The following is a 12,500-nucleotide window of genomic DNA, read 5'->3' on the forward strand; positions in this document are numbered from 1 at the left end:
CTGCGATGGCTGAGGGGACAAAGCTCCTACTAAAACGGACCTTTTTCTATAATAATATAACTTATAAGTATAATAACATAAGTTGACAAATTAATTCACGAGGAAGTATATTAATTTTTTTATTGGATGATGTACGATGAAGAGTGCCCTCATTTCACATGGGTGTGATTTTTGAATAGCCAAATAGCTCCCCAAAAAAAATCCAAAATTCCCCACGTGGGTGTGTCCCGGTTTGAATGGGTTTGAGTCGTCCCCTCGTGTCGGGAACACATGCTCTTCAGCAACACTGTTAACCCATCTCGACCTGAGGACGATTCTACAAATGTCTTCTAAATCCTGACAGTTTTCTGACAAACCTCATGTTTCTGTGTCAGTGGTTCTCAAACTATTTCATGTCAAGGACCCCCAAATATATATGTAATCGGCCGCCGACCCCCACCTGAAAATATGTTGTTCCAGGGACCCTCCCAGAAGCAAAGACTTGAGTTAAAAATGTTCGTTCTGAAAGAATATATTCTAAGGTTTTTTTTTCACGATTTTTCTAAAATAGCAGACCTACAAGCTCGTAGCGTGCCTCATTGTAGATCTGCTATTTTTCAATAGCTAAAGTATAACATAATGCTTGAAACACCAAAAGGGGTCCCCCCCGCCTAGAATGGGTTAAAAGCTGTGAATGACCACACAGATGACCGCAGTAACAATAACAATAATCATTTCATAACAACAGCCATGACAGGAAAAAGCACAGCGAAGAAACCATACTAAAATAATTGATTGGCAGATGGCAAAACAATGGTGGCCTTTCACACGCACGCACACACGCACGCACGCACGCACGCACGCACGCACGCACGCACGCACGCACGCACGCACACACACACACACTCACTGCATTTATGGGGCCTAGGTGACCCATCTGACCAGTGTCCCAGATTTTAGTGACAAGCCGTATTGAAGCAATACATGGTGATGTGATGGGGACCCAGTGACGGTCCCTGCGGTGCTCCCGGTGTTCTGGGCTGAGGCTCTGCTCTGTTGGCCCGTTCTGTGGAGAAGCGTTATGAGCCATCATCCCTGTCGGCCAGTCAGATGATGGCTTTTGGCAGAATGCAGCCGCAACGGTATTGATGCCAGACAATCGGAGCCATTGCCATTTCATCACACGCACGCTCACACACACACACACACACACACACACACGCACACGCACACACGCACATCTGTGCACACAGACACACACTGCAAACAAGCTGTTTCTCATTAAGCCTGCAAGCATGTGAGCATGAGTGAGTGAAATACTGCAGGAGAGGGAACTGAAGGCTTGTTTCCCTCCACTGTGAGATCAGCGAGGAGAAGGAGAGCTACCCGCTCTCACCCAAACCCTGTGAGATCAGCAAGGAGAAGGAGAGGTACCCGCTCTCACCCAAACCCTGTGAGATCAGCAAGGAGAAGGAGAGGTACCCGGTCTCACCCAAACCCTGTGAGATCAGCAAGGAGAAGGAGAGGTACCCGGTCTCACCCAAACCCTGTGAGATCAGCAAGGAGAAGGAGAGCTACCCGGTCTCACCCAAACCCTGTGAGATCAGCAAGGAGAAGGAGAGGTACCCGGTCTCACCCAAACCCTGTGAGATCAGCAAGGAGAAGGAGAGCTACCCGGTCTCACCCAAACCCTGTGAGATCAGCAAGGAGAAGGAGAGGTACCCGGTCTCACCCAAACCCTGTGAGATCAGCAAGGAGAAGGAGAGCTACCCGGTCTCACCCAAACCCGCTGAAATAGCACGGATTGGCATTTCCGTAATCCGTACATACTGTACATGCCTAGAAAACCCCAACATCCGTACATATTACACTGAAATCCTCCCCGTAGACTTTGACGGAGGGGCGCCTAATGGTGGTATGTCTCGCAGCGCTCGACGCGGCAACTCGCAAACTTTAGCGCCGGAGACGTGCAGAGAGTGTTAGAGGGGCAGGGGCTGAAATCCCGTAAGAGAGCACTTATGGACAAAAATGGCGAAAATAGCTGATCTACAAGCTCTCAACGCGTCGCGCTGCGACGCGTTGAGAGCTTGTAGATCAGCTATTTTCGGGCCGCAACCCATCACTCTCCATCTACTGGAGATGCGGTGAACGATATGGATTTCGAAACAGATTTGTTCGACACAAAATGCTGTGTTCCAAGACAATTCTCCTGAATGCTGCCTTCCGGCATGGCATGGAAAGGAAAGGAGTGGCATTTTTTCACCAATAAATGCTGCATTCGTGGTCTGGAGAGGTCGGCTGTTTTTCAGAAGGGTAAAAGGGCAGGGGCTGAAGCCCCCTTTGATGTCTATGTGTGCACGTCCCTGTTTAGTGCGCTCGGTGGTGTCTCTCGTGCCTCAAGTTCGGTAGAGGCGACTCGAACCCCGTCCGTAACGACGCAGGCCCGTCCGTAACCCATTAGCACAGAATCGTAGATAATGTCAAACCCGAACTCTCCCAAACACCGTGAAATAGCACGGATTGGCAAATTCCGTACATACAATACTATAGTGAAAGCCACGCCCTCCGTTGCGGTCAAAACGGTAGTATAATATAATGTGTACGGATTTCTTGGCGTCTATGTACGGAATTGCCAATCTGTGCTATTTCACCGTGGTTGGGTGAGATCGGGCTGAGGAGAGAGAGAATGATGGAATGACTGACAGACAGACAGACAGACAGACAGACAGACAGACAGACAGACCCAGCTATAAGACTGTAGAGACAGTGTTGTTCACATGGTGGACAGTGAGAGTCCAGGTGTGTATGGGAGGTCGGGACGGCCTGTCATCGTGTGATAGGCCCGCGCCCCTCCCAAACTCACCCATACCCCCACCACCAGCACCGCTTGTTCCCATGGCAACAAGATTTGGGGAAAGAGCCTGGGACAGGATAGCGGGATGAGAGCAGAGGATGGAGCGGAGAGAAAGGGGGGGGGTTCGTGCATGCAGTGTGCTGAAGATTAGGGTGGGCACTTGGCTGCATGGTGGTGGGATTTGACCAATCTGCTGTTGAGGCTTTAAGATTCTTTAATTCCTCTCAATTTCTCTGAAGGCTGCCAGCCTTCGCTTGCACACGCACGCACGCACGCACGCACGCACGCACGCACGCACGCACGCACGCACGCACGCATTCACACTCGACCTGAACCAAGACACTCAAAGCCCATCGTGGTCAATATAGGCCTATAATAGAATGATACTAATAATGGTGGAGTCTCCCGTCGATCCGACGGATGAGTAGACGTGCAGTCATTTAATTTGAGCGTGGCTCCTTGTGTGGATGCAGCTGGTGACTCGGTGTGTACCAAAGGAGGCATGTGGTTGTCTACACACCCTCCCCGGGCCAAGAGTGGGGGGTTGGCAGAGACTGGGACCCCCGTACACATGGGGAATTGGCAACGAATAAACATTTGTAAAGAGTGAAGAGAGAGAAGAGACCTTTTCTCTTCTGCAAATTCTGTCGGAACTTAGACCTTCCGAGATACTTTAGAAAGTGTTTCCAGCTCATGCAGTGCAGGTATGTTTTTTTTGAGTGGTGCAGCCACTCCATTGCGGAGCTATGTGTGTCCCTGGCTGGCTGGCTGGCTGGCTGGGTCTGTCCGAGCACGAAAATAGCGATTGGTTGGATTGGTGATTTCCGGTGCGACATTACAGTACATTAGAGGGATCCCCTGGGGATCAACCGTTTCGGACGCGCAGGGTGGGTGAACTCAGTTCACAAGTGTGTGATTTTTCTGGACTTCTATAGCTATTCTAAAGTGTGATCCAAGCATTTGTTATTTGACATTATGTATGAAACATTTGGAATTTGGAACGGGTGCCTTTCAGCAATTTATTGGAAAGGAAACGAAAAGCCACTTTTCAATTTCTTATCTGGTCACACAATGTTTTAGAAAAAAATGATTTTCATTCACTTTTCCTATCTGCATGTCGCTGCGCTTCACTGCTGCTTTCTCCTCTCCACAGTGCACACTGAAGTGTCCTCCAATGTGTAGGTGTTGTGTGCATGCGTGCGTGCGTACGTGCAAGCGCGGGTGTGTGAGCGTGTGCGCGCGTCTCCTGTAAGTGCGTCCGCTAGCGCAGTGGTGAATTGTTATTTATTCAACATGAATTGTAACGTTTTTCGTTCTTATTTATTGGTCCCTCTCATATGATTTTAGTACTTCTGTATCTTTTTCTACTGTGTGAATATGTGATGTTTGTCTGTATGTCTGTTTTTAGAGCACTGAAACAAATTCCAACTCTGTTGACATGGCAAATAAAGTATCAAATCTGAATCTTCTTCCCAAACTTTTTCATGTCAAGGACCCCCAAATTAACACTAATTAGCCCCGCGGACCCCCATTTGAAGAGATACGCCAGGGACCCCCATAAGAGAATATTTGTATGGCTCTAGCAGTGATTCTCAACCTGTTTAATTTCAAGTACCCTCTCTCTGGGACCCCCCAATGTGTAAAATCAATGTTAATTTAACTCAAATGGAACCAAATGGACCCGTTGGTTCCATTTGTACACTCTCAGAGTTACAGACCCATAAGGGTCCACTTGGTTTCCAAACCATCATTTAGCTGGGGGACAACCCTGGAACTCCCTCAAGGACCCCTGTGCTATAAACCCATTTTGAAAAAAAAAAAAGTTTTTCTCCTCTGGTGAAAAGCTGGAATTTGCGCGATGGCAGTCTCTCAGTCAAATCTGGTCACAGATGGCCTCAGTTGCCCCTCTCCCCTGGGGGGAGGGGCTGATGTTTCTCACTGTGGTTGACAGCCAGATTAGTTATCCCGTGGGACGGTGGGTCCACTGCCTCATATACTCCCCATGAGAAGACGTGTCTGGCAGCTCGGCCGGAATAACCCTCTGAGAACTCTGCCCGTACGGGACAAACACATGGTGTGTGGGTGTGTGGGTGTGTGTGTGCGTCTGCGCGTGCGTGTGCGTGCGTGCGCGTTAGGGGTGTTGTACTCGTGTGTGTGAGAGCTGGAGAAGGGGAGATGGGAGGATGTTTGTGTGTTAAAGCAGAAACAGAAGGGAGATCAACTCAGTCAGCCCATGCAGCTCCACACAGAGAAATGATGAATGTCTCTCTCGAGGGTGTAAACGTGCACCCTGCCTGCCATTTTCTTTAAACGATCAGAGTTAAATCAACACTCAGGATTTCACGCCATATCTGCATCTGTCTCTCTCTCTCTCTCTCTCTCTCTCTCTCTCTCTCTCTGCTTGTTTCTGTCTCTCTCCCCTGTTAGCATCCTGTCCGCCTGCCTGTTGTACTCCAAATCTCCAGCTGTGTACAGTACAAGGCAGACAGAGAGAGAGAGATAATGCACAGTGCACAGTGTTCATTTATTTCTCCACTTGTAACTCAAAAAGTGTACCTACAAATGTAACCAAATGCACCCTTACGGATCCATTTGGTTATACGTCTGTCTGTACACACCCTGAGTTAATGCTGTAAAAGCAGGATTTGTAGAGATGCCAGAGGGGAAATGACTTGTCTTCATTGACCCCCCCGAAGCAAAGCAAAGATTTAAGTAGAAAAATGTTCGCTCTGAAAGAATATATTCAAAGATTTGAGGCACATTTTTCACGATCTTTTCAAAAATATAGCTAAAGTATAACATAATGCTTAAAACACCAAAAGGGGACACCAAGCATAGAGGAGCTACAGATAGAACCAGGGACCTTGTCATTCTGTACCTGTTAACGCTGTGGACTTCACAATGTTATGTATAGCCGGCAGTTAATATTATCCTTGACAGTGTATCCTCTATTGTTTGCATCCCGTCAGTGCAGTCATTTCTGCCGGCGCAGACATATGTAAGGGATAATATCTGGCTAGGTGGTCATTGTCGGGAGATAATTCACCGACAGGGAGTTTAACCACCGAGGCGAAGCCGAGGTGGTTACACTCCCTGAAGGTGAATTATATCCCGACAATGACCACCTAGCCAGATATTATCCCGCTTATTACATGGCTAACTAACATAAATTAATCCATTGATCCAAAACACAACAAAAAAAGTATTCCATAACTTCGCGCTGGCTGCGTCTGCCCAGCTGCAGGGCTGAAGCACTGTCGGAAAACAAGGAAGTGAGTTGATCAAATAGAATCCATTTTCGGGTCCAGCTGCTTCGTCTATTTCTCGCTCAAATGTTTTCAAAAACATTTTTAAGAGCAATGTTTAGCTGTAAATTACATTGTGTGTCAGTAGTGTGTGTGTTTACATGGCTGTTATGTTGGAAACGGCAGTAAATCAAGCGGGCGCAGCCGCGCAGCTGGTGGTGCTCAGAGGGTTTGATTAGGCAGCGGTCATTATACAGCGGAGCGGTCATTATCATGAGATAACTCACCGCTGAATTAAGCGATTGACCAATCAGAATCAAGCATTCAACCAAGCCATGTAATAATGATTTGTATTGTGTGTTTTCCTTTTTCGCACAATGCCGCCGACCGGCCAACAAAGGGCCTGTCGATGGACGGCAAAGTCGTTTTCATTTTGTAAGACTTACTTTTATTTATCAAACATGACCAGACGACATGTTCTTCTTTAATAAAAGCCTTTTGCAGAAATACCATTTACAAGTGACATTCAACTAAACACACACACACACACACACACACACACACACACTTGTGCCTGTAAATAGACCCTCAGTCACAGCCTTGGGCTGCCCGGATGCCGGAGCGATAGAAGCAATAGTTAAGCTCTTAAAGCAGTCGATTGGCTCAAATTGAGAGGGGAAAAGAGGGGTAGAAAGGTGGAAGAATGGGGAGAGATGGAGAGGGGTATAGTAAGAGTGGATCCACTCAACGACTTAATCCAGGCCCCAGGACACACTCCTGCCGAAGCTACGCGCTGGCATGCGCGACACACACACACTTGTGCACGCGCACACAGGCATGCCGTCTTATTCTGCATGCTTGCTCTGTCTGCAATAACATCTTGTCAGCCTTGGCTGCAGGGGCGACGGGAAACAGTACTCATTCCTTTGTGCAGAAGAGAGAGTGAGAGAGAGAGAGAGGCACCGTCCCTTCGCCTCCAGATGCACAGTTGCAGGCAGAGAACAGAGCCAATCCCCTTTTTCTTTTTAACCGGGTTACGAAGCTTCGTAGGCATTCACACTGTAGGGCCCTGCGGATGGATGGCGGAGTGCAGCGGGTGTAATGCTATATTATCCATTGTCTTGGAGCACGGTCAAATCCGGAGCGTTGATTTGACTCTGAGGCTGTGAAAACTGACACTGAAGCACCCCAGATTTTCCTGCGTGTATAAGGCAGAGTGTGAGCCGGAATACAGGGGGTTACAGTCCAGTCTGCTGTGTGAGGGAGAGAGAGAGATGCCTCTGGAATACAGGGGGTTACAGTCCAGTCTGCTGCGTGAGGGAGAGAGAGAGATGCCTCTGGAATACAGGGGGTTACAGTCCAGTCTGCTGTGAGGGAGAGAGAGAGATGCCTCTGGAATGGCCTCCTCTGACACTGGCTATTGTATCTCTTCCCCATGGACTCATTCTATAACAGGCACAAACACTGAACAATGAGCGATTGTCTCCTGCTATTCTCCACTCATTCTGTTCAATCTCTCTCTCTCTCTCTCTCTCTCTCGCTTGCTCTGCTCGCTTTCTTTCCCCCCCTCTCTCTCTCTCTCTCTCTCCGTCACAATCATCAGAGCTGTGTATGTGCGCATGCTTGTGTGCTGGATTTGTGTCCCAGAGGGCAGAGGGATGGATGCAGCGCAGGCGACCAGTCTGAACCCAGGGACCAGGCAGACTCGTTCATCTCCCACTTAACACCCTCCGCATTGTGCTTTATGTGAACCTAAACACCGGCACGGCGTCAGCCGGTGATTGTGGCTGTAACTCCTGGCCGCCCCACTAACCCCATAACCACCCCCCTCCCCCCCAAGCCCCCCCGCCCTGTGGCCCTCCTTGCGTACCCCCCCCCCCCCCCCCCCCCCCTCCTCCGGGCTCCCTCAAACCGCGGGGCCAGAAGAATTTATCGGGGCAGCTTATACAGCGAGGAGTGGCTGTTGCCGTTGGGGGACTGTTTCCGGCGCTGGGTTCGCCTCGTTGACTCCCTTCTCTGGCTCGGGCTTTCTAATTTATTTTTTTTATATATATTTTTTTATTTGACATGTCCTTTAAGTCCTTTAAAGAATTGGGCGTTTCTGCCGAACGCCTCGGCTCCCTCTGCAAAAGATGGATGGGCCGCGTTCAAAGGTCTGTACGTTGTTGTTTTTCCCTCCCCTCCTCTCCCCTGGCTCTTTCTTTACCCCGTTTATATCTCTACTGTCCCCGCCTTGCCCTTCTAACTGAGTTTATAGGGTGGTATTAGTGTTGTCAGCTAACAAAGCCAGGGGGATTTGCCTTTGTTTTGCTTTCACCTCTTTGAGATGACGCTCCCTCGCTCTCCTGACAAAAATAACAAAAGCTAAAGCAGGGCGATAAAACACACCGGCGCACCGGTCAACCTTGCCTTGGTTTTTAGTCGATTTTCACTCCTGTGGAGTGGACCGCATGCACGTACCAGCAATGATGAGTGCGAGCGAACGTGTGTGTTTTGGTCTTTGGTGTGAATGACAGCCGTTGTGTGGAGTCATCTCCACTGGGAGCTGTGCTCGTGAGATTTTCCTGCTTGCTTTTATTTTAGTCATCCCGAAAACGATGGCAAGAAGTTCACGTTGGCATTCCGACGAACGCGGCGACAGACGAGCGTGTTTTGTGACGATAAAGTCTTGTAGCTGTCAAATAAAAGTGGTGAAAATGCTTGGACTATTTTTCTTTTCTCCTTTTTTAAAAAAATATGTAAAAATGGCCGCTTAATTGTAGCATGTGTGTAGCGCATAAGAGGCCCTAGGGGTCTACTCTACACTACACTACAACCTAATCTCCAATGCAGAGCGAGAGCCAACTGCGTCTTAACACCCACACACATCTATTCAACACTCAGTTAAGCCATTTTGACCTGAGATCAGATTCTAAAAAGGTCTTCTACATCCTGACAGTTTCCTGAAAAAGCTATGTTTCTATGTCAGTCGTTCTTCGATTTTTCAAAAATAGCTGACCTACAAGCTCGTAGCGCGCCACTTGGTGGCGCGCTATGAGCTTGTAGATCTGCTATTTTTCAACATAATGCTAACACCAAAAGGGGTTCCCGCCCAAAATGGGTTAAGCAGAAGAGCAGCTAGCGCGCACACATATTCAGTAGCACACAAACAAACAGGCCGCATATATCCAGTATAGCATGCCCATACTGTACACAAATACAGTTAAACATGCTCATTCAATGCGTGCAGAGACCCCTCCCGTCTGGATTCTTCCTTCATGCTAGGTCTGTGGGTGTATAGGTACTGTGTATATACCGTATTACTACAATGTGAATGAAATCTCCAGTATAGCTCATACTCATAGTCTCATTCAGAAGATTTGGAACAACCTTGAACAGTGAAGGCACTGCTGCTTACAATCCTCAAAGGCCCCGTCATTTACTGTATATCATTCCCATGCCAGCAGCCATTGTTGAAAAGCTCCCTCCTTCGTTCATTATTTTATTCCGCGTTACTGCGGATGATTCTCTCCTGAATAACCGCACACTTACTGTATATATGTCTCACTCAACCGGATCCTTTTGCGCAGGGTCATGGTTGTGGAGGGTCATTGTGCGTGATAGTTCAGCAACCACGCACAGGCTGCCTGGAAGGTCCGCAGCAGCTCGCTGTATACGGCATGGTTGTGTCGTGTGTGTACAGTAGTGGTCTGTATCCGTCTGAACTGAGTGGTGCTGTTGGGGTGTATGACTAGTGGGTGTCTGACTAGTGGTTGTCTGACTAGTGGTTGTCTGACTAGTGAGTGTCTGACTAGTGAGTCTCTGAGTAGTGAGTGTCTGACTAGTGGTTGTCTGACTAGTGAGTGTCTGACTAGTGGTTGTCTGACTAGTGAGTCTCTGACTAGTGAGTCTCTGACTAGTGAGTGTCTGACTAGTGGTTGTCTGACTAGTGAGTCTCTGACTAGTGAGTCTCTGACTAGTGAGTGTCTGACTAGTGGTTGTCTGACTAGTGAGTGTCTGACTAGTGGTTGTCTGACTAGTGGGTGTCTGACTAGTGGTTGTCTGACTAGTGGTTGTCTGACTAGTGGGTGTCTGACTAGTGGGAGTCTGACTAGTGGGTGTCTGACTAGTGGGTGTCTGACTAGTGGGTGTCTGACTAGTGGGAGTCTGACTAGTGGGTGTCGGCTCACAGCTTCCCACTCTTATCTTCCCAAAAAACTCAGCTTCCCATGATGCACCTGTGCACAGTGTGAAGCTCAAGTCAACAGCGCCACTTTGTCACCCGTTGGTACCCTAAACAATACATAGGGACATAGATAGGGACGGACATTGCTGGTCATTGGAGTGACTGCACCACTCAAAAAACAAGACATTTTCTGTGCCTAACAGCCAGCGCTCTGTGTCGTCCCTCCCCCCTCCCCCCTCCCCCCTCCTCACAGTAATGGCACGGCCGGTAAGATGAACGGGGCGCTGGAGCACTCGGACCAGCCGGACCTGGACGCCATCAAGATGTTCGTGGGCCAGATACCTCGCTCCTGGTCGGACAAGGAGCTGAAGGAGCTGTTTGAGCCCTACGGCACCGTCTACCAGATCAACATCCTCCGCGACCGCAGCCAGAACCCTCCACAGAGCAAAGGTATATTGATTGATAGATTGATTGAATAATGTATTAACAGTTTGCAGAATTACAGTACATTTCAAGCACAAACTCAATACAAAGGCTGTTAACTGTGAGTGGACGACCCAATTAAGCATTACACTTGTTTCCAATAGGGTCCACAATGTTCAATTCATCTAAAACATTTAGAGACGTACAAATAGACACTTCTATATAGACAAAGGACAGAACAGGAATTCATCATAAAGGAGGTAAAAAGGGAAAAGAAACATATACAGTGAGGGAAAAAAAGGGGTGGGCGGTGGGGGGGATTCACGTTCAGCTCCGTTCATTTGTTTGTTTTCCTTGGAGGAGCTGCGTTGGGTCCCCAAGTCGGCTCCGTGGCCGTACCTTGAGTTGGCTGTGTGGCCGTGACCGTCTCTTGTGTTGTCCTTGCACACACACACACACACACACACACACACACACACACACACACACACACACACACACACACACAGCGGTGGCCTAAGGGTTAGAGGAGCGCCCTTGTTGCGGTGAAAGGTTGCCGGTTCGGTTCCCCGGACGGGCAGGAAAAATCTGGGTCGGGAAGTGATTGGTCATCACTCACCCAACACTGCTCCAGTGGAGCTGCTTAGTGGCCAACAGTATTTGACTGTGTGGTTGTACTGGTCAGCTCCCAGGTTTTAATGTGTGTGTCTGTCTGTGTGTGTCTGTGTGTTTCTATGTGCAGGGCGTTGCTGAAAATGAGCACTTGTGCTCAGCTACTACCCTGGGTAAATATAGGGGAAAAAAATAAAAAACTTAAAAGATATTGAGGTGTGGTATTTGGTCGAACATAATATGTCATCTATGATGTATTTATGACATAACACAGTTTGGCTCTGATCAGTACAGTGGTTTGGGAGATTGTGGACACACACACGCACATACACACGCACACGCACATGCACATTGCACATGCACATTGCACATGCACATGCACATGCATGCACACACACGCCTAGACACGCACGCACGCACGCACGCACGCACGCACGCACGCACGCACGCACGCAATAAAATTCTGAAATGTTCAAGATTGTTTTGTGCTCTACTTTTAGGGCTTTTCACAAGAATGCCACAGCACGTATACAATTATGTTTTGACGACGAGGACGAGGCGAAACATGCTTTCGTGGCACACAAATTGGGGACAAAGACTTATGTTGTCAATTGTGCAAAAAAATAAAAAAAACATTAGCTGTGCCGCAATTCTTTTCCCCACATTCGCCCCCTCGGTTGGTTCTCTTTGATGAATTTGTCAGGAGTGAGGCCAAACAATAGAGACAGGCGCAACGAGGAGGCAGACAATAATGCTGCCATATTAACAGCCATCAAACAGAGGGACACAAAGTGGAAGGCTGATGACACTCCAGATGTGATGGTGTGGGAGGATGGAGGGATATACACTCTGCCGTACAGAGAGAGAGAGAGACAGGTGGGGTGGCACAAGGATTGTTGAAAACGTGTCTGCCTGCCAAACAAATTATTGAATCAGATTATATTTTGAAAAGTAGGAGCGCTCTGTCTGCCTGCCTGTCTGTGTGCGTCTCTCTCTCTCTCTCTCTCAGGTTTTTGTCCTCTACTGTGTCTCTGTCGTCTCTCTCTCTCTCTCTCTCTCTCTCTCTCTCTCTCTCTCTCTCTCAGGTTTTTGTCCTCCACTGTGTCTCTGTCGTATCTCTCTCTCTCTCTCTCTCTCTCTCTCTCTCTCTCTCTCTCTCTCTCTCTCTCTCTCAGGTTTTTGTCCTCCACTGTGTCTCTGTCGTCTCTCTAGAGCCAAATTC

At 48.4% G+C, this 12,500-nt stretch overlaps 1 protein-coding gene across 1 annotated transcript in view; it reads left to right on the forward strand.

Annotated features, from left to right (window-relative positions):
- Window positions 1-12,500, forward strand: part of LOC306916736 (CUGBP Elav-like family member 2) — a gene marked incomplete at its 3' end in the record, with an annotated part of 154,093 nt that overhangs the window by 130,235 nt on the left and 11,358 nt on the right. The window contains exon 3 of the mRNA XM_079494753.1: window positions 10,497-10,693. Within this exon, the coding sequence (XP_079350879.1) occupies window positions 10,497-10,693 (197 nt within the window). The remainder of the gene's footprint in view (window positions 1-10,496; window positions 10,694-12,500) is intronic.

The sequence above is a fragment of the Electrona antarctica genome (assembly GCF_951216825.1).
Source record: "Electrona antarctica genome assembly, chromosome: 23".
Lineage (NCBI taxonomy): Eukaryota > Metazoa > Chordata > Actinopteri > Myctophiformes > Myctophidae > Electrona > Electrona antarctica.